General features: G+C 39.3%; 1 protein-coding gene across 11 annotated transcripts in view; it reads left to right on the top strand.

Moving 5' to 3' along the window:
• ankrd26 (ankyrin repeat domain containing 26) overlaps window positions 1-24,927 on the top strand; it is a 29,719-nt gene that overhangs the window by 3,482 nt on the left and 1,310 nt on the right. For 2 of the 11 annotated variants that reach the window (XM_026175275.1, XM_026175278.1), the window contains 36 exons: window positions 1,739-1,775; window positions 1,864-1,933; window positions 2,012-2,063; window positions 2,421-4,552; window positions 4,774-4,954; window positions 7,968-8,029; window positions 8,113-8,197; window positions 8,451-8,555; window positions 8,994-9,061; window positions 9,146-9,215; window positions 9,303-9,347; window positions 9,746-9,757; window positions 9,966-10,232; window positions 10,404-10,502; window positions 10,586-10,656; window positions 12,059-12,685; window positions 13,667-13,842; window positions 14,122-14,337; window positions 14,982-15,012; window positions 15,105-15,246; window positions 15,412-15,625; window positions 16,925-17,099; window positions 17,597-17,743; window positions 17,864-18,326; window positions 18,606-19,111; window positions 19,231-19,383; window positions 19,509-19,684; window positions 19,873-19,966; window positions 20,074-20,100; window positions 20,505-20,582; window positions 20,747-20,881; window positions 20,973-21,085; window positions 21,551-21,692; window positions 21,832-22,122; window positions 22,444-22,679; window positions 22,823-23,054. In XM_026175275.1, coding sequence (XP_026031060.1) covers window positions 1,739-1,775; window positions 1,864-1,933; window positions 2,012-2,063; window positions 2,421-4,552; window positions 4,774-4,954; window positions 7,968-8,029; window positions 8,113-8,197; window positions 8,451-8,555; window positions 8,994-9,061; window positions 9,146-9,215; window positions 9,303-9,347; window positions 9,746-9,757; window positions 9,966-10,232; window positions 10,404-10,502; window positions 10,586-10,656; window positions 12,059-12,685; window positions 13,667-13,842; window positions 14,122-14,337; window positions 14,982-15,012; window positions 15,105-15,246; window positions 15,412-15,625; window positions 16,925-17,099; window positions 17,597-17,743; window positions 17,864-18,326; window positions 18,606-19,111; window positions 19,231-19,383; window positions 19,509-19,684; window positions 19,873-19,966; window positions 20,074-20,100; window positions 20,505-20,582; window positions 20,747-20,881; window positions 20,973-21,085; window positions 21,551-21,692; window positions 21,832-22,122; window positions 22,444-22,679; window positions 22,823-23,054 — 7,730 coding nt within the window. Of the gene's footprint in view, window positions 1-1,738; window positions 1,776-1,863; window positions 1,934-2,011; window positions 2,064-2,140; window positions 2,341-2,420; window positions 4,553-4,773; window positions 4,955-7,967; window positions 8,030-8,112; window positions 8,198-8,450; window positions 8,556-8,993; window positions 9,062-9,145; window positions 9,216-9,302; window positions 9,348-9,745; window positions 9,758-9,965; window positions 10,233-10,403; window positions 10,503-10,585; window positions 10,657-12,058; window positions 12,686-13,666; window positions 13,843-14,121; window positions 14,338-14,981; window positions 15,013-15,104; window positions 15,247-15,411; window positions 15,626-16,924; window positions 17,100-17,596; window positions 17,744-17,863; window positions 18,327-18,605; window positions 19,112-19,230; window positions 19,384-19,508; window positions 19,685-19,872; window positions 19,967-20,073; window positions 20,101-20,504; window positions 20,583-20,746; window positions 20,882-20,972; window positions 21,086-21,550; window positions 21,693-21,831; window positions 22,123-22,443; window positions 22,680-22,822; window positions 23,055-23,450; window positions 23,509-24,927 lie in introns of all 11 variants that reach the window. The other 9 variants (XR_003272918.1, XM_026175276.1, XM_026175284.1 and 6 more) reach the window with 9 other exon arrangements.

Here is a 24,927-nt window from a genome sequence, read left to right as displayed (position 1 = left end):
GCTGGTATTTTGGCCCATTCCTCCATGCAGATCTTCTCGAGAGCAGTGATGTTTTGGGGCTGTCGCCGAGCAACACGGACTTTCAACTCCCGCCACAGATTTTCTATGGGGTTGAGGTCTGGAGACTGGCTAGGCCACTCCAGGACTTTCAAATGCTTCTTACGGAGCCACTCCTTTGTTGCCCGGGCGGTGTGTTTTGGATTATTGTCATGTTGGAAGACCCAGCCTCGTTTCATCTTCAAAGTTCTCACTGATGGAAGGAGGTTTTGGCTCAAAATCTCACGATACATGGCCCCATTCACTCTATCCTTAACACGGATCAGTCGTCCTGTCCCCTTGGCAGAAAAACAGCCCCATAGCATGATGTTTCCACCCCCATGCTTCACAGTAGGTATGGTGTTCTTGGGATGCAACTCAGTATTCTTCTTCCTCCAAACACGACGAGTTGAGTTCATACCAAAAAGTTCTACTTTGGTTTCATCTGACCACATGACATTCTCCCAATCCTCTGCTGTATCATCCATGTGCTCTCTGGCAAACTTCAGACGGGCCTGGACATGCACTGGCTTCAGCAGCGGAACACGTCTGGCACTGCGGGATTTGATTCCCTGCCGTTGTAGTGTGTTACTGATGGTGACCTTTGTTACTTTGGTCCCAGCTCTCTGCAGGTCATTCACCAGGTCCCCCCGTGTGGTTCTGGGATCTTTGCTCACCGTTCCCATGATCATTTTGACCCCACGGGATGAGATCTTGCGTGGAACCCCAGATCGAGGGAGATTATCAGTGGTCTTGTATGTCTTCCATTTTCTGTTGATTGCTCCCACAGTTGATTTTTTTCACACCAAGCTGCTTGCCTATTGTAGATTCACTCTTCCCAGTCTGGTGCAGGTCTACAATACTTTTCCTGGTGTCCTTCGAACGCTCTTTGGTCTTGGCCATGGCAGAGTTTGGAGTCTGACTGTTTGAGGCTGTGGACAGGTGTCTTTTATACAGATGATGAGTTCAAACAGGTGCCATTCATACAGGTAACGAGTGGGGGACAGAAAAGCTTCTTACAGAGGACGTTACAGGTCTGTGAGAGCCAGAGATTTTCCTTGTTTGAGGTGACCAAATACTTATTTTCCACCCTGGTTTACGAATAAATTCTTTTTCAAATCCTACCATGTGAATTCATGGATTTTTTTTTTTTCACATTCTGTCTCTCACAGTTGAAGTGTACCTCTGGTGCAAATTACTGACCTCTATCATCATTTTAAGTGGGGGAACTTGCACAATCGGTGGCTGACTAAATACTTTTTTTGCCCCACTATATAGGGAAATTTGTTTTGGAAGTGCAATTTTTCCTGCTGCCTCTTAGGCTCAATTAAAAAATAAAATAGCAATACAGTGACAGCAAATATTTTAATAAATACAGGGACACTAACACTAACTAGGTTAGCCCATAAATTTCACTTTCTCACATCGCAGTTTCATGACTTTTCATGTTAGCTAGTATCAATGAAGAACAAAAACTCACTGGGGCAAATTAGAGGGATAACTGAATGATAATACATCTGCTGACACTGTTATGTGGTGAATAAATATATATATAATTTGTGTGTGTGTGTGTGTGTGTGTGTGCCAACATTTAAATCTTCTAAAGATTTCACCATTCAAAAGTTGTCCTATTGAAATATTACATTAATGATTTGTTTTAGATCAGGCTGAGCTGAAAATATGTTTTCCTGCTTTCTTGCAGATTTTGAAGATAATTCTCAGTCAGAGTCACTAAGTCGGTGAGCTAATTTCTTAATGCTGTCTACAGTTTATACTTACAGCCGACTTCCTTGCTATGACCATTTTCTTCCTCCTTCTCTTCTTTAGTGTTTCAAAAAGGGCTGCAGATGATTGGCCATCATCAGATGATGATGATGAATCTGTTTTAATTGAAAAGGTTGGAACTACTCATTCTTCTTTTATATTGTATTGTTGCAATTTTGCCCTGACTTTCATTTAATTTTCTGACTTGCAGAAACCTCTGAAAGTTGACCTCAGCAAAATGATTGCATCTAAAAAGGGAGAAGGTACCAAGAATCTTTCAGCCTTTTTTAATCCATAGTTTGTAGTTTTAGGTAGTAATCTTCTATCCCTCTTTGTCCAGTAGCTTCGGCACGAGCTGACACATCGTTGAGTGGCTCAGACTCTGAGCCAGAAAGTGAAAATAGAGTTCAGAGAATCCCATCCCTCCCAAAGGCTTTGTCATCCAGCAAAAGTCTTCAGCATCCAGTAGATCCCACTCCCATTACCTTCCTTACCAGTGCATCCCACATGACTTCCACTCCGCTTCCACACTACAGAAAGGTGAAAAATTTCTGTTGAACCTTTGTTACATGCTTGTGTCTGACAGATTTTTGTCTTTTTCCCTAAAATCTTAAAACAAGCTGGCTGTGCAGCTGAACAGGGGAAAAGAAAACACTCTGAACAACCTCTGGGTACTAAATCAAGACCATTGTCTCAAGAAAGAAGTTCAGATGCAGATGACTCTGAAGAGGACGATGGCGAAGAAGAGGGAGAGGAAGACGATGAAGAGGATGAAGAAGAGGAGTCTAATGAAGAGGAAGAAGATGATGAAGAAAGTGATGAAGGGGAAGAGGAGGAGGACGAGGAAGAAGAAGAAATAGAAGAAGAAGAAGAAGAAGGCTCTGAAGAGGAGGATCAGGAGGATGATAGCAACTGCGTGGCTAGCACTACAGAATTTAAAGCCCCTCAGATCACACATGATGCTGGCATCACTGCAAAGAGTGAAACATTTCTAGGAGTTGTACGTGAAAGTGCAGATACCTCAGAGAAAAATACCAAAACAAAGACTTTAAGCACCAACTTCATGCACCCCGCTGGGACATCGAGCTTTGTTACTCCAGCCACATTACATATAGTGGAGGATTGCGTTGTGTCAGCCATAAGAGTAGAATCTAAGTTTTCAGATGAAGATGACAGCCTGGGAAAGAAATATTTGAGTTCATCGGATCAAAACGTAATTTCAGGCCAGGATTCAACACGACATTGTCCAGAAACTCATTCACCAGGCGAGGATATGAAGGAATGTGAGAGAGACACAGGAAAGGATGATGAAGACTCATGGGGCAATAAACAGAATCGTGGTGATATGGACTGGAATGACAGTGATAATGAAGAGGACAAACATTTTCTTGCTAATCAAACAAATCTATTACCTGAAGTTGGCATAAAAAACACAGACAGTACTTCTGATGGTAAAGATGATTGTGGATCGCACAACAAAGTTTCCACAGGAGTGAAACTCAGGTCCTCATGGGGATCTTCATTAGAGGACAGTGATATTGACATACCTGAGGTAAGCAATGAGGTTTTTGATCAGAAAAGCACTGTTCAAGCACCAGAAGCATCATTATTGCATTTAAAAAACACATTGCTCCAGTCAAATGAAGAACATCCAGATAGCCAATGGGATTCTTCATCACCAGTTGCATCTCCAAAATGTTTTACACTTAAGGAGGTTATAGACAACCACAAGTCACTGTCTGGTCTAGGTCCAAAAACCTCTTCTCAGTCCAGAAACCAAGCAGCTGTAGATGAATCAGAGTGGGATTCCTCTGAAAATAAAGACCAAAATGATTTTGGCACTAACTGTAATTGTGAAGTGGTGTCCCCAGTTTCCAAAGCAAATGAGACTGGAGAGATGCAATTAGAGTCTAAGGAAGAAGAGGTCAGAGAAAGTATTGAGAAAGAGTCAGATGACCCCTCACCAGTACTTTCATCGGCACTGGATGATGAAAACCAACTTTTGGGGAATGATGAAGTTGAAGAAGATGAAAGCTGTTGGGATGATGAAGATGAAAGCAATGGCTCAGAAAAGCAAGAGAAAATTGTGATGAATAACAGTGATGTTTTACACAGTGAGGATATCCTGAAGATACCCGACTCAACCAAGCAGTGTTCTCCAAAGTTGAAGTCCACAGCTACAGTACACAAGAAGGTGGCAGAAGACGCTAAAAGGGATAATCAGCATGATGAAGATGGTGAATTGGTTCCTCAGTCTGTTATCGGTGAAAATGATATGCTTGCAGAAAATGTTGAACTGGAAGAAGAAAAGCTGGAGGTTGTTAAGAAATACAGTGTCCACAAAGACGATGAGACGAGTGAAGACTCTGACAGCAAGATCCAGAAGCTGCAGTACGATTTTGTCAATGCTACAGTTAAAATGTGTACAGTAGGAGACGATTCTGATAAAACTGTTGATGGAGGCCTTTGTGAAGGTATCGATGCAGATGATGAGCATGAAGCTAGATTAACTGCATACGTTCCATTTGAAAACCAAACTAGAGTGTTGTCAGAGGAGATTAATGAAAAACCAATAAAGGAAAAGACATTTTCATGCCCACCCATCAAACATCAAACCACAGCTTGTCGGCACAGTGATTCAGATGTGAACACATTTTCAGATGAAGTACTACCTCAGACTGACATTGATGACGTTGATGTAGACTCACCTGATGAGGCAGAAAACATATATATGATATGCTCTGGAATTCAGGTAAAACGGGAATATTTTTTACTTGTGTTTGTCTCATTTAGTTTGGCTATTAATAGTCTGTCCTCTATAGCTAGGCCAAGACCTTTAAGACAGTTATATTCACGTCCTTGTTCCTAGCTTAGCTTGTATGTATATCAAATGTGACCTGTGGATGCATACTCACAGAAAAATGGGATTTACCATGCACAGTTTTGAATATTTCCATTTTTTCCTGCACACAGAAGGAAGATTCCACTGAGGATGAGGAAGAGGATGAGGGTGATAATGACAAAGAGAGGGAACAAGAGGAGGAGGAGAAAGGAGACGAATCAGCTGAGAATGATCAGCTTGAAGAAAGTGGAGAGTCTTGTGACGCCAATTCGCCTGCTCCTGAGGCCGAAGTTTCTAAAGAGAAGAAGAGGGGTAAGGAGTTACTTTCTACAGAACCAGCAAATGCTCATATGTCAGGAAAATGGTGGTCCACAGGAGTTAACAATACTAAAAACCATTGTGCAGAAGTGCTTATTGTAAGTGACTGTTGGATCGGTTGGAGGGTAGCTCTGTAATTGCTATTAGTGTCTAATGTGAGTGTGGCTGTACTGTGCCTAGAACTCCGCCATGACAATAAACCACCAGTCTACCAAAGATCAAAGACCTTATAGAAGCAAGTCTGTAGTATAATCAGTCAGATCTGATGAAACTCCTCAAAACTGACACAATCTTTATTGTTGCAGGATTCTCCGATAGATTTCAATTCAGGATTCTTTTAGTGCCAGTCTCTCTCATTCCTTTGAAACTATTAGTGACGTCAAAGGCCATAGCATATGACTCACAAAATTTTCATACTTATTACTGACCCCATGTGAGGGGACAATTTTTATAAATGCTTCATCATAGGTTGGAGGCCATCATTTATAAACTTCGCTCTCTCTTTTTTAAAAGCTTTTCAAAGCATCATTTTCTAGTGACCCATAGATATAGAGGGACCCCACGACGTAACGGTTCTACCATATCTCCTCACTAAATATATAAAGGCTAATTTACGCTATAGAGCCCTGCTCTTAAAAACTGACAGAGGTGTAACAAGAGCCTGTGAAGCTGAATTTATGAAATAAGTGCTTAAAATTAAGGTTTTTAAAACATGTTTAGCGCCATATTGTATCAGTACAGTGTTACATCACTGTTGTTTGGTTGGTTGTGGTCAATAGACATATTAGTTTGTGTTAGCTAACTAGTAACAGAACCAGTAACCCAGGGGAGTATAAGGAGACTAAAACTAAAAATCGGTTTAAGGGGATCACCTTTGTGCTGCCCCTGGCTCCAACAAAGAGTTTTATGTTAAAATCAAGGATACTGTTCACTTTCACTGTCTGCCTTTTTAAGCAGGAGGTGGTTCCTTGTTGCTTGGCTAGCTGCATTGAAACTGGATGATCCACCTGTTAACCCAATGATGCTTTGTACCAAGCAATAAAAATCCTTGAAGTTTTCACTGTAAAATCCCGTACAAAATAAAAATGAGAGACTTAATCCATGACCTCCACATGCCTTTGCTTTAAAGCACCTTATTAACAACTATCTGGACATTACAAAGTTTTCTGAATGAAAATGTCTGCTCTCACAAAATACCTAATGAATAGAAAAAAATAGACAGTGTTTATACTGGCAACCTATTTTAAAGGCTTCAATTAAAAAAAAAAAAAGTCATTTATTTAAAAATGCTTTGCATTTTAGCTGTAGTGCCGTACAATTGAATGTTGATGTCCAGTAATGTAGCACTGTCCACCAGCTATAACTCAAAAGTGAGATGCAGAGCTGCAAAGCTGTCACTCTTGCCAGACATGGTGTGTAAGAGACAGGCACCCCAGGGGGTTTGCCACTTTGAGCACAAAGAGGATGTAACATAGGCCAGCAGGTGAGCACTAATCACTGTTAGCCTAGGTCACAAGCAGGCCTTCTATAATTACTGGACATTAGTAAACGGATGTAAGCTAAACACGTAAAAGAGTTTTAAGTCATGTCCTTTACTTAATTCTTTGTTTCTTTTTTAGACACTATTTTGGCATCTTTTTCAGTCTAAAGTATGTATGGTTAATGGGAAATGTAATAGGATTAGTAGGATTCAGTAGATGAAGTAGCTAACTTGTCAGTAATTTGTCACGATTATTAATTGATTTTATTAACAGAAACACTTTTTATTGCACTTTCATGTAAATGTAACTCTGCTTTCACATCCTTGTGCTAATTTCCTGCTAATGTACAAATCTTTGCATCAAAATTCACTGTTTGTCTTAGAAGAAAATCACAATTTAAAAAAAAAAACTTAAAACAGTTAAATCAACAGGGTTTTACTTTTACATTATGCTACATTCCTTTTAGTTACAACTTAATGAAATGAAGGTGTTGAAATAGGGTGTCCTAAATACCATCACTTAGAAGCCAATACAGACTTTTTCTCTAGTCACTGTACCTGCATGACAGATGTGAATGAAACTTGTTACAAAGTACATGACAGGTGTGAGATTCATACAATACAGGTATTTTCAATTTGAAAAAATAACCCTGTGTAGGGACATCATCTTTTTCATTACTCACTGTCTGTACTGGACAAATGTTTGGTGTTTGCGTTGGTGATTTTGGTGCGCCTTTGTGATCTGGACGAATATGCGGACGTGTTGCACAGGCTCACTTTGTTGACGACCTCTGAGTTGGTGTTGGGAGATTCACGTCAGCAGCCATTGCATTCTTTTCCTTGGCCTTCATGTATTAGTCATGCTAGAGTTAGTGGTGCGTGTTCAGGTGGCTGAATGAGTTACTTCTGTTGCTTTGCAGCACAGACACAAGTGAGCACTCTTTGCGTATGATTTCATCTTGGTTATAATGTTGTGCTAAATTCAATGTGTTTCTAAACAACAGATGATGATCTTCAGCTTCTACTGTGTCAGACATGAGAAATTTGCAGTGTTTTAACATACTGTTCCTTGTTGAAGAAACTTTATGCTGTGCGGTGCAGCAAAAAGCTGTAATTGACAAATGGTCAGGTGCTAATTTAAGGTGTACTTGATTTGCTTTACTTTGGTACAGCACGCATTTCCAGTATTGTCTCATGAGATTCATGTTATTATGAGAGGCTAAAAATCTTGTATCTCATTCCTGGCTGAATAAAGGATGCATGGAAAAACAAAAACCCTTCCACATTGCAGTTTTAAAGAACATTTTTGCCATCATTTAGTGAGTTATTTGTTTAGCAATGCTCCACTTCTTCACAAAGCTTACCTTAAATAATCAGCCTAGTAAATTTGTTTTGTATAATTTTGTGGACAAACAAAACAACACTTAAACTATAGCTGTAATTACTAGACCTAGGAAATGAAATAAGCTGCACTTAAAAGACTTTTTTCGTCCTGTTGCTAACCATCACTCTTAATGTTTTAAACAGATTTCCTGTCTGAGCTGGGTCTAGAGGGGGGTGAGGATGACCAGAGTTCATGGAGCTCTGAGGTACAGTAAAGATAAAGTTTTAAATGACATGCAGGATCCAATGTTTGCCAACCTGATTCTCACAGACCAGCCGCAATTTTCAGTCCCACTCAGAAAACCTGAATGTTGACGAGCAGAAACGAGGATTAAATAGTCAGAATGAAGGAGAGAAAGAAGAGATTAAAATGAGTAAGTCTACTTTGTAAATTCCTTTATTTGTTTTGGATTTTTTTTTTTTCATATCATTCCAAGCACCATTTCATGCTGCAGAAACAGTGAGACTTTATTTGATCGTAAGTATAGAAAAGTGTTCTTTACTTTGTACATTTTCTCTGTCAGTTCTGGTTCAAGCTTTAACATGATGTGGAATGTGCAGTGCAATATAACTTGTGTCAATCAAAAAGCCTCCAACATTTTTTTTTTTTTTACGTTTCTTTTGTAGACTTGTTATATGTTCCCTCATTTGTAAGAGGGGATAGAGGCAATAAGATGGCAGTGCTAGAGCCTCGGAGGAGTGTAGGCAGGCCAAGAGTCAGCCAGGGAGGGGGTATGAATATCTTGATTTATAGGTCAGAGGATCAGCATGCAAACCATACCAGAGGCCTGAACTTCACCTCATGATCACAATAATAGAATGCATGCAGTATACTGTACTTCATCCTGCCTGCTGTCCATAAACCTTATTTTGCCAGATTAAGTGGCCCCCAGGGTTGCACTAAGCTTGCTTGTTTTCCACAAGATTTTGGCTTAAATGTTATTCATATTGGCTGATGCTGAACTTGTTACCCAATGAAACACTGCTGGGAGTTGAAATGCTTTTCTAAAGGCTAAGCATGTGTGTTCATACTAATTAACAATGAGCTCATTTGCATGGGAATGCTTTTTACAGAGTTCTGGAAAACTCATCCAGCTTCATCAATGTTGTTTGATTTTTCATAGACGTTGTGTTTTGGCAAATGTAAGTAAGTCATCTTGCCTCTTACAGTTGCCAGCAGCAGTAATGACAATCTTGAAGGTGAACCTGCCGATCAGTACAATAAAGTACAGAAAGAGGTAGGTTAAGCATTTTATTTTATAAAAAATAATATTATCTGTAATTCAGTTAAGTAAAATAATAATATTTTCCCTTTGTACTAGACCGAGAGGGCAAAGTGGGTACCACCTAATGTTTTGAGGAAGCCTGAAGGCGATGTCAGCCGAAAGACAGGTGAATTTATTCAAAATCAAATGAAATAATTTGTTACTGTGAAAACCTTTTTGATTTTTAACACCATGCTTTGCTCCGCTTTTCTAGATTTAATGGAAGAGCTTGATCTGGGTGATGTTGATGATCTGGAAGGTAAGCTGTAACAAGGATTTTTAGATTATACATTGTAGAGTTTGCTGAAAACGAAATAGTGTAATATGGAAAGCAAAGGTTCCATGGATCATAAAAGCAATAACTGGACTCAAGTTGCAGTAACACATTTTTAGAACATTCTTGCATCAATTCCTAAGATTTTGCTCCCTTTTCTCACTCCAGGTTCTCTCCTTTTTCTCCCATCTCTATCTGAGAGAACCATATAACTCAAGCATAGCATCAAAAAACCTTGTCCCACCAAATCTGTAACCATTTGCATCATTACATATATGCTGCCTGCAGTTGTGCTGCACACCATCAGAAACTTTTTTTTTTTTTAGGCTTGTGTTTAATACTGAGTTTTCTATCTTTTATTTTTCTCATTAAACCTTTTTAAGCTCAAAAAGCAGGTCAGTAAAGATAAATTAAGAAACTAACAGTTTTGTAGCTGTGATTTCTTCCCTGAGACCCCAGTAGTAGTTTGGTAGTGTAACAGCCCACCTCTGATCTTTTCCATTGCTGTGCATCAGTGTTCTCCCACTGTAAACTCTAGTCTTCAGCAACAGATTAGGCTCATTTGGTTGAACTGATATAAAGCTTCCTGCATTAATTTGACAGATGCATCGGACTGGGATTCAGCCAGTACTGCCAGTATGGGAGCCCAGTGTGGTCACGGGGTTGCGTCCCCTGTAGTTGAGAAAATTCCAGAGTGCTCCAGTTCATCTGATAAGGACCAGGACAAAGATGATGTTGCCACAGCAGCACTGACGCATCAGAAGGGCATCAGCCCAGACGAGAGACTGCCCAGAACACCCTCTCAAGCTGTTCCTAAGCCCCAACCTCGTACGCGGAAGATGGTCCCTCAGAAACTAGAGAGTGAAGAAGGTAACGCATAGCAAGAACTTTGATGTTCTTTCTTAAACATTGACTTGTTGTTGTTATTATTATGATGATTATTATTGTCATCTTTATTATTCACATGAATAATAATGATTAAAAAAGATATATTCCTAACCTATTCTTGGCGGTTTTCCTCTTTTATTCGTTCTAATTCAGAATCTGATTGGGAAACCGAAAACATAACATCTCGCGAAACAGCTGAAAATGACAATCCACTACAAAATATGGCTGAGCCTCAAACAACGGTTAAACCAAGTAAGGTTCTTTGGTCTTTTTAGCGTTACCTTTTTATGAACTTGTGGCCTTTGCTTTGTCTGATGTCTCTGTTTCTTTATTAGGGTCTGCTGACCCCTCACTGATGGAGAAAGACAGTGAAATCATCACAGAATTTGAAGAGCAGCAACAAAAGGTGAGAAATAGTGGTAAAATGGCCATCCCTACTAATGATTGATTATTTTTGTTTCAGACATGGAAAATAAAACGTACCAAGGCATTCCTAATCAAAGGAATAAACGGCGCAAAATGATATGTTCTGGTAAATTTGTTCACACATATTTATGACATTGCTTCATCATTAGATCATTTGTAATTCTGGTAGACAAAATAAATATGTTAACACCATTGGGCTGGCCTCAAATTAACCTCAAAATTACATCATGATATTTCAAGAAAAATCTAAATATTTTTTAAACCAAAATTAATGTTTTATTGATGTTTGCAGCATTTATAAGTGTAAGTCAATAAAGAGCATTTTCCATTCTTTTTATTTTATTTTATTTTTTATTTATTTTTTAACTGTGGATAACACTGTGGATCTGTTGAATGAAGTTGCCAGCTGCAACAGCGTTATAGTGACACAGTATCATATCCAGTGACACAGCATAAATGTAATGTACAAAAGTAGTCTAGGTAGTGTTTTCCCTGGACATGTTGGGTAAAAGTACAAAAAAACTTGTATTACCTTGTACCTCATCAGGAGCTGCTCAATATTGTCACATTTTGGGTCAAATTTTTTAAGCAGCTGCTTAAAGCCCTCAATTTCCTCCATGTAACCACATCTGGCATTTCAATCAATTTGCCTCTTGCCACATGGAGTGTATCTACTGAGTTCTCTATCAGTACTTGCTGGAGTCTTTGTTTACACTCCATCAGCTGCTGGTATCTGTGGTGCGTTTTTGCCTCATGTTGAAAAACAAGTTGTTTCTACATTTAGCAGCAGCAATTTAAAAAAGTATAAGTGCTATGTTTTTTCAGAGGTTGTTGAAGTGTCTCCCACATGCAGCTGTTTCTCTATAGCTACACTAGGGAACATAAATGTATGATGCTATTGCAATGATATGCAAAATGACATTTTTATATCACATAAAAACATACTGGAATTATCATGGACAAATAAAATGACACAACCCCCAAAAATGGAATTTATCCTATACTCTAAAGAAAGACCACTGCCTCTTTCAAGCTTGCAGGTGGCACACACATTATTATGTCTGACATCCTGATTTGAGCTGCTGATTCTATTTGACTGCATATGGTTTCCTGACAGCTTTACTGTGTTTACTACTGGCATGTTTACCATGCCAGAAATCACTTATTTCAGTTTTAGAGTCTAAAAAGAAAAAGGTCAGTCAAGATATCAAGTATGTTATTTAATAATCCTGTAAACATGAGTATTTTCTATGATGAAAATATAGGAAGAAGAATGAGAATGCACTGTTGCCTGAATATTTTCTCGAATATTTTATCAAGTCTCGGTTTTTGCATTTTTGTCTTGTCTGTTCTTTGTTTTATGTCCACTCATGCCATCAAAGGAGAAAGATGATGCAGTAGATAGAAGTGAGTTAGATCTAAATAAATCTGACAATAGAAAAAAGGATAACGAGTTTAGAGATCAGTGCAGTGCTGGAGAAAGCGGTGGCGTGCCATGGGAAAAACGTTATGAGAAGCTCTGGGTAGAGGTGGAGAAAAGAGAGGTAAAGTCCACCTTCAAGAGTGTCGCTGGTGAATTAAAAGAAAAGTTTGGAGAACTGTTTAAATCAAGACATGACATCAGAGAAGAACAGGCCACAGCTGGCTCCACCTCTGCAGAAGAAGATTCAAGTGATGAAGAAGATGGGGAAGTCATTGAGCGTCCTACTGCGAGAGCAAGAAGCACTCCCCTTATCACCATAGCTGAGCAGAGAGAGTCTGGACCAGAGGACTCTGCAGCTGAATCGAATGTAAACTCCTTATGCGAGGACAGGATGAAGGAGCAACCAGCTTGTGATGGGACCGTCACAAGCCGTGCTGATTTACGTCAAACTGAGGAGAATACTGCAAGTTCAGAAGACGATCTCAACGAATTTGGTATAAGTCAGCCTCCCTTCAGACGTTCAGCACCTGTTCCCGGTGTTTCTGGTGAAGAGTTGGAAGAGGACGTGGAAAAGTTTAAACTTGAGGTAGGGATGCTGAAGGTTGTCTTCCTCGATATGGAGAAAGAAAAAGCCCAACTTCAGAAAGAGGTAGAGGATGGCCGCTCCATGCGTAGTTCCTTTTGTCTGCCTCGCTTTCTCTTTTTCTCATGTCATTCATATACTTCATTTCCTTCTTTTACTCACCTGTTTCCAAGGGCTCAAAGTGGCCGTTCATCGTAGGTGTGTGTGCGTATGTGTTTGGGGGGGCTGTAAGATTTTCCATGTCATATATGTTGTCTGTAGATCTCATTTCAAGTAGAAGTGAGGTTGCATGTTTCTCAATGAATATTTGTGTCTTTAACACACCTTAAAAAAGGTAGAATTGAAGAAATTCATTTTCAGTACACCCACCCATCTGGTACCATTTTGTCGATTGTCCTTCTTGATTGCACTTTGACATTACACAAAGGGCAGTCTTGTGTTTTCTTTTGTCATGTCTAGCTTTCTGCTTTGCATGAGTTTTGCATGTATTGTTACATCGGTGTTGTATGAATTCTCTGTTTTTAGGTTTTGTATGAGGTTTGAATAAATAGAGGCATTCTTGGCTCTAAAAAGAATCACCATAGTGATGATATAAATGTGTTGTTGTTTATTGTCTTTTTATGCATGCAATGCTTCAGTTTTTCTTTGTGCTTGTCTTTATTAAGAGGTATGAGGATTGTATTTTGGTCAGCCTTTTGAGTTATTTGCTGTTTTTCTGTGGAAACTGATACGAACTTTAACTCTTTATTTAAAGTTGATGACATTTTCTCATTTTAGTTTCCAAGCATTGCAGTGCATGGAAAATATGTCCTTATAATTACATTAAAGGTGTTAGGTCTCCAAAGGGAAGGGTGGCACTAAATTATGTATGACAAAGTGAACAAGTACCAACTCCAAAATGCATCTTAAAAGGCTGGACCAAACCTGTTACAGTTAGAGTAAATGTCTAAAGGCCAGCTATCAAATATTTTCTTTTTCCCTCAGATTGGAGAAGGGAGAACAGAAATTGAGGTTGAGGTACAAAAATCAAGTACTTCCCAGGTTACTAGTGGAATAGCATTGGAGGAAACTGGTATGGGGAAACCTGAGACCAGCTTAGGATGCATGTCAAATCAAGCTGAAGCACTTGACCAGGAGCAGCAGCCCGAGGCCGCCATGAGGTATGTGCAGTTTTGCTTTGTAGATTCACAGTTATCGTCAGTAGATGTTAACGATTGCTCCCTTTATTTCAAAGCAATACGTGCACAATCCTCTAATCAGATGTTGGGCTTTTGATTTTTTTTTTTTTTTTCTTTTAGCAGAGAGAGTCCAGTTTTAAGTTGTTTTTGTTTTGTGATGTCTCAAAGGTTTTTTTTCTTTTCTTTTCCATTAAAAATTGATACATTGTTGCATTTAAAAAGCCACATGTCGCTGATTATCAGATTTATTGCTCTCTGTAGCACCAACAGGGCTCCAGTGCAATTGCATCTCCCAGTCCAGCTAACCTGCATTAGCAACAAACAAGAGAAGCAAGCTGTAGTGGAGACTTTACAGTCAGAGTTGGTCCGAGGGGCCCGGGGCAGCAGAGCCCCTCAGACCAACACACATATTAATGGAGATCCTCTCTGTGTGTTTGACGATGGCACTTTAAGTGAAGTGTCGGATGATGAAGGAAGGTATATATACAGTATGCCCTCATATGTATCAGTTCTACCTCTCTGTCACTAACCCGTAAGGTATGTTCAGACTGAACGCAAAATAAATTATACACGGAGCACAAATCTGTATATAGCCAGAGGAAAGTATTGAATAGGTGTGATATGTCAAATATTCAGTCTAGGTGCAGAAACTGAAGATTCTTTGGATAGTTTTTGTAAAACTTGCACTACTTAATATAATAAACCTTGTATATTTGTACATTTTATACAAGAAACCTAAAAATAAAAAGGAGAGGCACGTTATTTTTTTTAGGCACGTTATAAGATCATGTTTGAGCATTAATGATTTGTTAGAAATAAACCCAGATAATTTTGTATCACTGAAGTGGTAAAATTTGCTTGAATTAAAAAAAAAAACCCAGGTGACAAACATTTTGCCTTAAGTCTGAGCAAAGCTTTACAATGTTGGATCTTGCTGATGATTAGCATGCATTTGTTCTTTATTCTTTTCACTCTTTAAACTAACTGCTACCTTCCTATTACTGGATCGTATACTGCATTATACCAAATACACTTCCAATAACTTGTCTCAGAATTAAGGAACATCCACATTATTTTTCTGAATGACATGATTTTCTTCTTCTTTGCGTTGCTTCGCTCAGTTTGGCAGCCAGTGGACCAAAGAACGATAAGGTAAGACACCAGTTCATACCTTGAAATGAAAGTTTGAACACAGTGAACAGAAAATGAGTAATGTTAATGTTACTTATTGTTTTGATATTCAGGACCGTGAAGAGTTGGGAATGGCAGAAGATTTTGATGAACTCACTCAGTCCTCAGACACAGCCACAGATGATGCTGATTCACCCGCTACAGGCTACAGTCACGCCTCCCTCCTCATTAAGAAACTGGACTCAGCAACTTTGGGTACCGATTCACCTTTTTCCACACATAAGTTAACTAATAAGTCTTGCTTTTTAGGAGTTTGTGACACAAGTTGTTTATATGTAACCTACCTTTGAAAGCAAGACCTTCTGTGTGCCGTGAACATAATGAAACTCCCATCCAGCCTCCATCTGCTGTGTGTCACAGACTCAACATGTGTAGTGAAGCTGCAGAACATTTTCCATGAATATGAGCGCTCCATCAAGAAGGGAAAGGATCGGCATAAGTACTTGACTGATAAAGTGGTCCTGCTGGAAACTGAGAGACGAGACTTGAAGAGCTCTTTGGAGGGCATTAAAGATGCCAAGTCTGCCATGGAGCGGGTGCAGTTGGAATTACAGACTGAAGTTACAAATCTCAAGTAATAAATAAGTCCATTTATTTTATTTTATTTTATTTATTTTCAAAAAACTGGAGCACTCTGTAGCCATTGCTTTACAGCTTCCTATCTACTGTTTTGCCCCTTTTAGCTTTTCAGAATAAATTTAGACTCAATTAATTGGTCAGTGCTAGGGGTGGGTTTTGATAATCGATTTTCTGATTTAAAATCGATTTTAGCTTAAATAATGCGATATCAATTCATTAAATCTGAATCTTTTTTAAATATAAATGTATTTTCCCCGACACTCAGACTCTCAGGTTAAACCTCACAAAACTATGTCAACAACCACCAAACAGCTGAAACAGTAAATGAGAGCAGGAAAACAGAATCTGCAAAAAGATACAAAGCGCGCACCCAACGCATCAAAACCAGTGAGATGTCAGCTTTCTCACCTGACGGGACGCCCCGTACACAGACATGCCGTCGGTGCTGGACGCCGACATCTGACAGATTCTGATGCTGCAGGTTTTGTCGCTCTCCAACTAAAATTCACTGAACCAGCAGCAAAAGAAGCAAAACTACGCTTCACATTTCGCTTCACGTAAACATCGTCATCAGTTCCCTCTTACTTTTGCTGTTTTGGCACAGCTCTTTCTCTCTCTGTGTAATTTAAGAACAGTTTACCATCTCAAATTTTTGTTTTCTGCATTATTCGCTTGCTTTTTACCCACCAGTCTACTGTTGTTTACAGCGCTGTCAGCCGCAGTTGTTTTTTTAATTAATTAATTAATTTAAATGACTTCTGATAAGACTGTCTGAGGCAAAGTTGAATCGAATCGTGGACTGAATCGGGACCTTGTGAATCAGAATCGAATCGATTCTAGAAATCAGTAAGGATACCCAGTCCTAGTCAGTGCCATCTCAGCTCATGGGGTTGCTGACAGGGAAACAAACCCCCCCACATACACACCTTTTTCCATCCAGATAATCACCTACAGAAAAATATAAATCACCTTCATTGGCATGTAAAGAAGCATTTTAATAAACTTTCATAAACGTCCAATGTAAAGTAAAAAAAACAAACAAGCACAATAACAAAACAAAAACAAAACAAAAACTGGTGTTGAGGCAATATTGTACCACAATTGAATTGTATAAGGCACACAAGGCAGGCGGGGTTCAAAGTCAGGATCAGATTGTATACTACATGCTAAGGGTGAACTTCAGCAGGTAGTCTTGACCATAGAACAACATGAACAGCTTTGTCGATCTTTTTAATGTTCTTACTGTTTATTTTGATAATGCTGACTTGAACTTTATGACTGACACATTGTGCAGATTTCAGCTGAAACAAGAACAGGAGAATCACCGCCACACCACCATGAAGTACAGTACTGCTGCCGATAAGATGAGGAGGATGGATGAGGAACATCAGAAAGAAATTCAGGAAATGCAGAAGGTGCACATGAACCTTGAGCTAGAGATTAAAAGACTCGTTAACAACATGAAACAGGTACATTTCTTAAATTCCTTTTTTTTTTTTTTGTGAAAGTAAAACTGTGAAAATGTGTTTTTTATCTCATTATAATTATTGTATTGTATTTACTACCGTTGTCATTGTATTAACTGTTTAAGCCATAATTCAATCATGTGAAAAAAAAAGTACACTGTTTCAGGTTTGACATATCAGGATATAGCAAACATGAATTTGTCCTTACAAGGTTTTAAAATTAGTATTAAATATCTAATTAAAAAACAAAACATGACATATTGCACCATATTATTATTTATTTAGGCGGTAAATTGTGAGCGGTAGTTCTTAGTATTTCTTTTGTTTTAGTTTTGTTTCAGATCTACTTTTATTTTCAAATGATTATGTAATTGGCATGGTATTATTTTTAATACTAATTAATAACATTTTTTTTTTAAATTAATGTTGATGTAATAATGACTTTCAGTATTTTACATTATTGGTGTATTTATTTATTGTCTGACACGTCACCTGTCTAGCTTGAACAGGCCCACAATGAGACGCAGAGACTGCTGGCTCAGGAGCGCAGTGCACGCACCCTTCAGGAGAATCTTCTGAGCAGCCATCTGAGGAAGAACCAAGAGATAGAGGAGGAAAACAAAAGAAACATGATCAAAAGCAGTGAAGTAATCATCATTTTAGAACCTTTTTTTGTTGCCTTTAGGTTTTGAAAATTTAGTTTAAATGTCTTAAGGATTTAAAAAAATTTCAATGTTTAATACATTTGGAAATCCTGACGTCCACAGGTCTTATCTCAGCTCACTGAAGCCAGTGACAGGGAGCGAGAGTTACTGCAGCAGACCGCTTCCTTACAGGAGCAGCTCACCCTCCTGAGGACAGACTTTGAGCGTTTGCAGACTCAAAGCAGTCTGAACGAGAGCCATCTTATAGAGGCGAGGGAGATACTGAAAGAAGAGCTTGAAGAGGTACGACGGGAATCCCAGCTTAACAATGAAACCATGGCCCAAGTTGTGTTCAACTGCAAAAACCAGGTTACAACCCTTAAATCTGAAATGGCAATAACAACGTCCCGTCTGGAAAACGAACGTCAGATTCGCGAAAAACTGGAGGAGGAGGTTGAATTGAGTCGTGCTCGTCTGGCTGCAGCTGTAAAGGATGCCGAGCTTTGTCTCGCATCTAAGTCAGAAACTGAGAAGGCTCTGCTCCGGGAGAAAGAGGAACTTCAGCGTCTCAAAGACAGATTCACTGGTTAGTTAGACCATCAATATCACCAAGCAACAGAATTTTATAAATTAGATTTTTTTTAAAAACACACATTTAGTCAACTAGGCAAGTATTTTATGCTTTCTGTCAGACTCATTCTGTTCCTAGAACCATGTGAACCACTCTTATGGCACACCCATTTGCAATAGCAGAATATGAATATGTCAGGTTTTATTTAGAGACAGCTGTTTCAATTAATCTACACCAGTAAGAGGATTCACTCACATGGTATTTTGAATTTGTCTCTTGCATTTATTCCTAAAGGTGAATCAGCCAGTCAGCGTGAGGAAGTCAGTAGCCTGTCCCAGAAGTTGGCCAAGGCAGAGTCCCAATCAAACAGCATGGAAAATGAAGTTCATCGTACCACCATGCAGCTGACGGAGAAGGGCGTACTGCTGGAAGTGCTACAGCGGGAAAAGGACCAGGCAGTCGCTCGTGTCAAGGAGCTAGAAAAGGCTCTGCAGACTCACAGGGAGGAGGTCAGCTGTAACAAAGCACGTCAAGAGGCTACACAAGAGCGGCTAGTTCAAACGCAGAGCGAAGCCATGTTACTAAGACAACAGCTAGAAGAGGCCCAAAACAAAGGTGCTGCAAAGGAGCGTGCTGTGACAGATGCCCAAGAGCGCTTCAGTGACATTTTGTCCAAGCTGCGCTCTGACTGTGAAGAGAGGGTACAGTTACTGGAGGACAGAAATAAGGAGCTCGCCAGTAAGGCGGTGGATCTCCACGATCAGGTCTACAAGTTGGAGGAAGACAAGAATGAAAGAGAGGTAAGATTGAGAATAAGAAAGACCTTACTCCTTCTCCAGAACCACTTTTAGCCTTTCTTCCACATATCAATTAAAGCATCTCTTCAAAACCTCCCTTTCTCTGAATTCTGCGTGCACAGACTAGTCTGAGGCAGCTGCAGCAGGAACTCGCCGACTCACTCAAAAAGTTGTCAATGAGCGAAGCCTCTCTGGAGGTCAACACGCGCTATCGCAATGACCTGGAGGAAGAGAAGACTCGGCTGCTCAAAGACCTGGACAGACTCAAAGGAAAGGTATTAGTGGGAAATGAGGCCAACTCAACTTTGACTTAAATTAGATGGTTTATTATCTATATTTTTAGGGTATAGGGCAATGGTGTGGTGATGCTGATGATGTGGATGCGGTTTCTGTCATGCAGCTGGAGGAAAGTGAGGATGAGTATGTACAGGCAGAGAGACGTATTAACAGCCTGAAGAGCAGTTTGGAAGAAAGGGAAAAGGAACTCTCAACTGCTGCTCAGAAACTCCAGGAGGCGCTGTCTACCTCAGCTGCTTCTGACACCACGATCAAACAGCTGGAGGATGCTGTGCAGAGGTACTTACCAACACATCTTATCCAGATATACATTTGAGTTTTCAGTAGATATCACACATGCAAACATTAAATATAACATAGTTGGTATTATAGAACAAGCCAACCTTATCACACATAAATAAATATATATTATAATTTAATTCTGTCTGATAGAAGCATCTTCAGCCATATCTTTTATGTCATGTCAGGCTGGAGATTGAGAATGCCAGACTAGAAGCTGCTGCGAAGCAACAGTCCAACAAAATTGATGCACTGCAGAAAGGAGCTCAGGAAGCTGCCGCGGTGAGTAGTCAAAGTCCTGACACACACAGGGTGTTCATAATTTGCCATATCTACTAGTTTTTGCAGTGGATCATTATTGTATTTTAAGGTTTGCAATCTTTTTCCAGCTATCTGGCTGCTCACCTGGAGGAGGGGTTGGTATTGTGGATGTAGACTTAGCTTTTCTTGTGTGGGATCACATTTTATACTTTCCAAAATAATATAAGTAATGAAATCAGATTGTATTTGGATGAAGTTTTTTGGTGCTTAATGAGGATTCCTGCTACACCAGGAATCCAAAAATAAGCAAATAGAGAAGAAATATATTTGGTTTTGTTGAGTTTTTCTTGTTGTCTGAAAAACAAATGCTAATGCAAAATGTTCTCACTTTACTCGGTGTGTGGGGTTTTCCACTCTGTGTATTCTTGGGTTGCATGGTGCATGTTACTTCCTTTAGTTTTCTCCTTTCCAAAATGATGAAGAAAAGTGTAACAGTGTCACCATAAAACCAAAATCCATCATTAGTGTCCATTTAAGAAGCTTTTTTTCATTTCTGTAGGTTCGAAGTCACTTGGAGGACATGGTTACGAACCTCCAAAGCAGTAAGATGACCTTGGAAGACCAACTGAATAGAGAGGTTGGTGGCATATTCTGTTTCCTCACTATTAAAACAGTTGTTTTCAATTTCTTACTCTAGTCCTCTTTTAAAATCTTTATATACGTACGTACGTACAGGAGCTCCCATCTACAGATTTCCTGTTTAATAGATATATATATTTTTTGTCTTTTTTATTTCTTCAGGTCCAGAAGCAGAGCTTGCTCTCTCACACAGCCCAGGACTCTCGGGCCTTGTGGGAGGAGGAGCTAAAGGGCCGCTCTAAGTTGGGAGTTCGATTGGCAGAACTTGAAAAGGAAAAAGGAGAACTGAACAGCCAGGCCAGCAAGCTTACACCTCTGTACACAGCCTAATGTTATGAAAACTGAGATCTAGGACTCGTGAGTTATCTGGCTGTTGTTTGTGTTGCAGATGGAGATCGAAAAGAAGAAAGCCAAGAAAATAGCAGAGCAGAAGAAAGCTGTTGATACTCGTCTGGATCAGGAGATAAAAAGAAACACGGAGCTTCAAAAAGAAATGTACAGGTGACCCCTAACTTTCTCCTCGTGCCCTCCTTACCTTTGGCAGTGCCTTATTGTGCTGTTTAGGTACACCTAGGATCCAGTAGATTGCAGCCTTTCCTTGCTTTTGTGACTGTGGTGCACCAGTGTCTGTATTCAGAGTAAGGATGTGCTTTTTTTTAATTCCCAGACAAAATGTATGTTTATAACAAGACTTTCTCTTTAACTGATGATTTATGATTTGTATTTGAGTTTGTATTAAACATCTGTTTTTTGTGGGATACAGTTACCTTAACTTTGTTGTATGATAACTGGCCTGATTTTAAAAAAGAAAATCACAACTTAAATGACTTACTAATGAAGTTTATGCTTTAATTGATGTTTGCAGTCATTTTCAGTTTTAGGTCAGATCATTGGATTGGTTTGTTTTGATAAATGCTTTGTCTTTATTTCTCTATGTGAAATTGACTTTGTGTTTATGGATTTAAGGCTGCGAACCTTATTGAAGACTGCAAAAAAGAGAGTGCGCGATCAAGACGCTGGTGGTGCTGAGTTTGGCTCTCCTATGAGCAGCATGCGGATGGATCTGGGCAGACACACTGAGGGGCACTTGGGGCGAATGAAAGACAGGGTTTGTCCATCTGACACAGCAGATTTAAACCTTTCCAGTATTACCCAATATCTTACAGAACGTGCTATGGCTCTAGTGTCAGTCTCCTACATGTAGCTTTATACATCAGCTGTCAAACATTGGCCTCCTTTATCCTCAGGTGGACGATTTGCAGGTGCAGTTGGAGAAGGAAGCATCTCTTCGCAGACAGCTAGAGAAGGTGAACGAGGAGCTCAAGGATCAGGTGTCTTCCTTGAAGAGCATGAGCCACAGTAATGATTTGCTTGAGAGGAGTAAGAGGCAGTTGGAGGAAGAGGTACTGGACCTAAGACGCCGAATGGAGACTGCTCAGGTTGAGCAGAGCCACGTGGAGCAGTACCGGCGCGATGCAGAGGAAAGGGCTCGGCAAGAAGTACAACAGAAGCTGGAGCAGGTTAACCTGTTCCTCCAGGTACCAAGCTACAGCATGCACAACGGGAACACAAATACAAAAACTTAAAATAAATACATTTTAAAAATGAGCATAATACAATTAGAATGAGTGATAATGATAATGTAGCTGGTGTGTGAATGACATATGTACATGGTTTCTGTGATTACTATATGCCTGTCCATTGTATCCAGTTTCCATAAAAAGTGAAACTCTATGCAAATAAAGAATGATATAGTTATTATTTAATATATATTATTTAATCCAATATTTAATTTAAAAAAGTAAAAATACATGGCCTAGAGATCTGATTTATAATATTTGTTTATGTTTTTGTTCCAGTCCCAGGCTGCATCACAGGAAGCTCTCGACCAGATTAAAGCTGCCAATGAAGCTAGCCTGCGCTCTCAGCTGGAGCAGCGAATCCGGGAGCTGGAGGGGGAATTGGGCCGGGCCCGCACTTCCCAGCAGGAGAGCGTTAACCAACGCGAGTCCACACGCACAGAGCTTGAGAGATTCCGCCAACTATATACAGAAGAACTGCACCTACGCAAGTCTCTGGCTGCTAAATTAGAGAGGTCAGAAAATCTTACCAGATGTTCCATGTGATACTTTCAAAATCAGTGCTTGTGTCTAAAGCTGAATATGTCATAAAATCAGTAGATGCAGTCAGCTGGTGTGATCATGCAGAGAGTTTGAATTTGTTGTTTTCCATCCGCAGGGCCAACAGTCGGCTTGCAGAAGCCAATTCCAAGTTGCTCAATGAGCGCAGCAGGTCACTGATCACAAATGGCAGCCTTGGAGCGCCATCGCTTGACTTTAGCTCTTTGGCTTCACCAGCCAACTATGGAGCCTCACTTGGGCCCCTCAACAGGAATCTTGGTCTGGGATTCTCTCTCCTCAACCCTGTGGCTGAGGGACAGAACAGCAGGGTGGAGGACTACTTAGCCAAGGTCTGCATTAATCATTAATGTGCGCGCTCACTCACTCATGACGATTGCAGGGAATTGTTTTTTTTCTGTAGACTAGTTATCTATATTGAGCCAATTCATTTTCATAGTCATGGCATCCATGGTGTTATTTTGTAACTACCGGCATTCAGAAATGTTGCTTTTTCCCATGTTAGTGTGTTGTTATGTTGTCATAACTGCAGAGAACATCTCTGGCTGTTTAGGTGTTTTATCTCAAGTATTTTAGATTGAGAGAAAACATTCCTATAGATCTAAAGCTATTTTATTTTTTTTCTTTTCTCCTCTTTTCTGTTCTTTTCCTCCTCTTGCACAATTTCTGTCTCTAGCTACTATTAAAGTACTTTACATCTAATCTTCTTTTATTTCTCACTGTTTTAGCTTCTAGCTCAAAAGTCTGTCTCTCACCTCTCCTCTCTTCAACCAGACTCATAATAAGGTGTGTAGATGTGTTTAGCTCAGTCCAGTTGGCTACTGTTTTCCTCTATCTTGCTTATGGGATTACTATGGTTCTTTTTCCTAGCAAACATTAATGTTTGGGATCAGCACAGGGAAAATTGATTAAAAAAAAAAAATCAAATCCACTGAGATTTCTCCATGAATGTCTCTGTCCCTTACCCAGTTATGGGTTATTTGGAAAGGTAAAGGAAAATTAAGGTATTTATAAATACCTTAATATAAAATATGTTATGTCAAATGTAAGTATTTTTTATAGCATTAAAATAATAAAACAAAAAATATTACCAGGGTAAATGCTTAAATATAAAAATGTGTTGGGGTTTCAAAAATGTGAAGAAAAAAATTACAAAAAAAAAAAAAATCATAGAAATCGGTTAATTTTACCTGTGAGCTGTGACTGTAGTAAGTCAGTATGCCAGCAGACATCTTAAACGTCTTTGCTTTCAGTGGACTTTCTCTTTGCTCTTTATTTGTTTAGTAGATTAGAGATAATGTGGCTCTTTGTTTCATACTCATATAATATTATATGAGTATATTTTGCTTTGAAACCCAAATGATCTGTATTTATCATACAGCACCTTATTCCAAGCATGTGATAAAGGACAGAAACAGCCGATTAAGATACAAAGAATCATAAAGATCATGATCAAATGAATAATCAGTCACTATAAGATGTACCAATTTGTTGTCTGACACAACAACACACTAACAATTGTATTTGCATTCTGAGGAGGTAGGACAGGCATAAATATTACCAGCATATATCCAACCCTGGTCAGTATAAAACAAAGATGTAGCTTCTGGGTCAGAAAAATTAAGCCAATTAAGAAGTGCCTTAAATTCTATCTAAAGGCTACAAGATGGCGATAGCGTGCCGTTTCTCAGTTCCCTCCCTCCTCATCACATTCGTTTTTTGCAAAAAGGATGTCAACAGAAACAATCATGTTGAGAATCCAGTGGTTGGCGTCACAAAAGCTACATCAGTCTTTTTTTTTTTTTTTTTAATTTATACGAAGTATGGATACGAGTCCTTAAAGGTTTTATGTGCTTTTGGCTTTTTGGCTACAAAAAAGTAGCCAAAAAGCTTCATTTAATTAACAAAAATGAGTTGTTTAAATTTATAATTCACTCTTTGTGTCATTGATATCAATATTATTACACAGCACTGCACTTAAAGCACCAGTCACACAGGCACAGACAACAGTTAGTGGCCACCATGGGGAAAATGTTTGCTCTCCAACAGCTTTGAGATGTTAGAGCAGGGGTGTCAAACTCAAATACACAGTGGGCCAAAATTCAAAACTAGAACAAAGTCGCGGGCTAACATTAATATTTATTGAAGATCTAGATATAGGAATGAATCTTTTCTTATGGACTCAAACAGGTTTTGCTGAAAAAC

The sequence above is a fragment of the Astatotilapia calliptera genome, chromosome 7, assembly GCF_900246225.1.
Source record: "Astatotilapia calliptera chromosome 7, fAstCal1.2, whole genome shotgun sequence".
Taxonomy (NCBI): domain Eukaryota; kingdom Metazoa; phylum Chordata; class Actinopteri; order Cichliformes; family Cichlidae; genus Astatotilapia; species Astatotilapia calliptera.
Note: the sequence above shows the minus strand (reverse complement) of the source record. Positions and strands in the feature narration are given on the sequence as shown.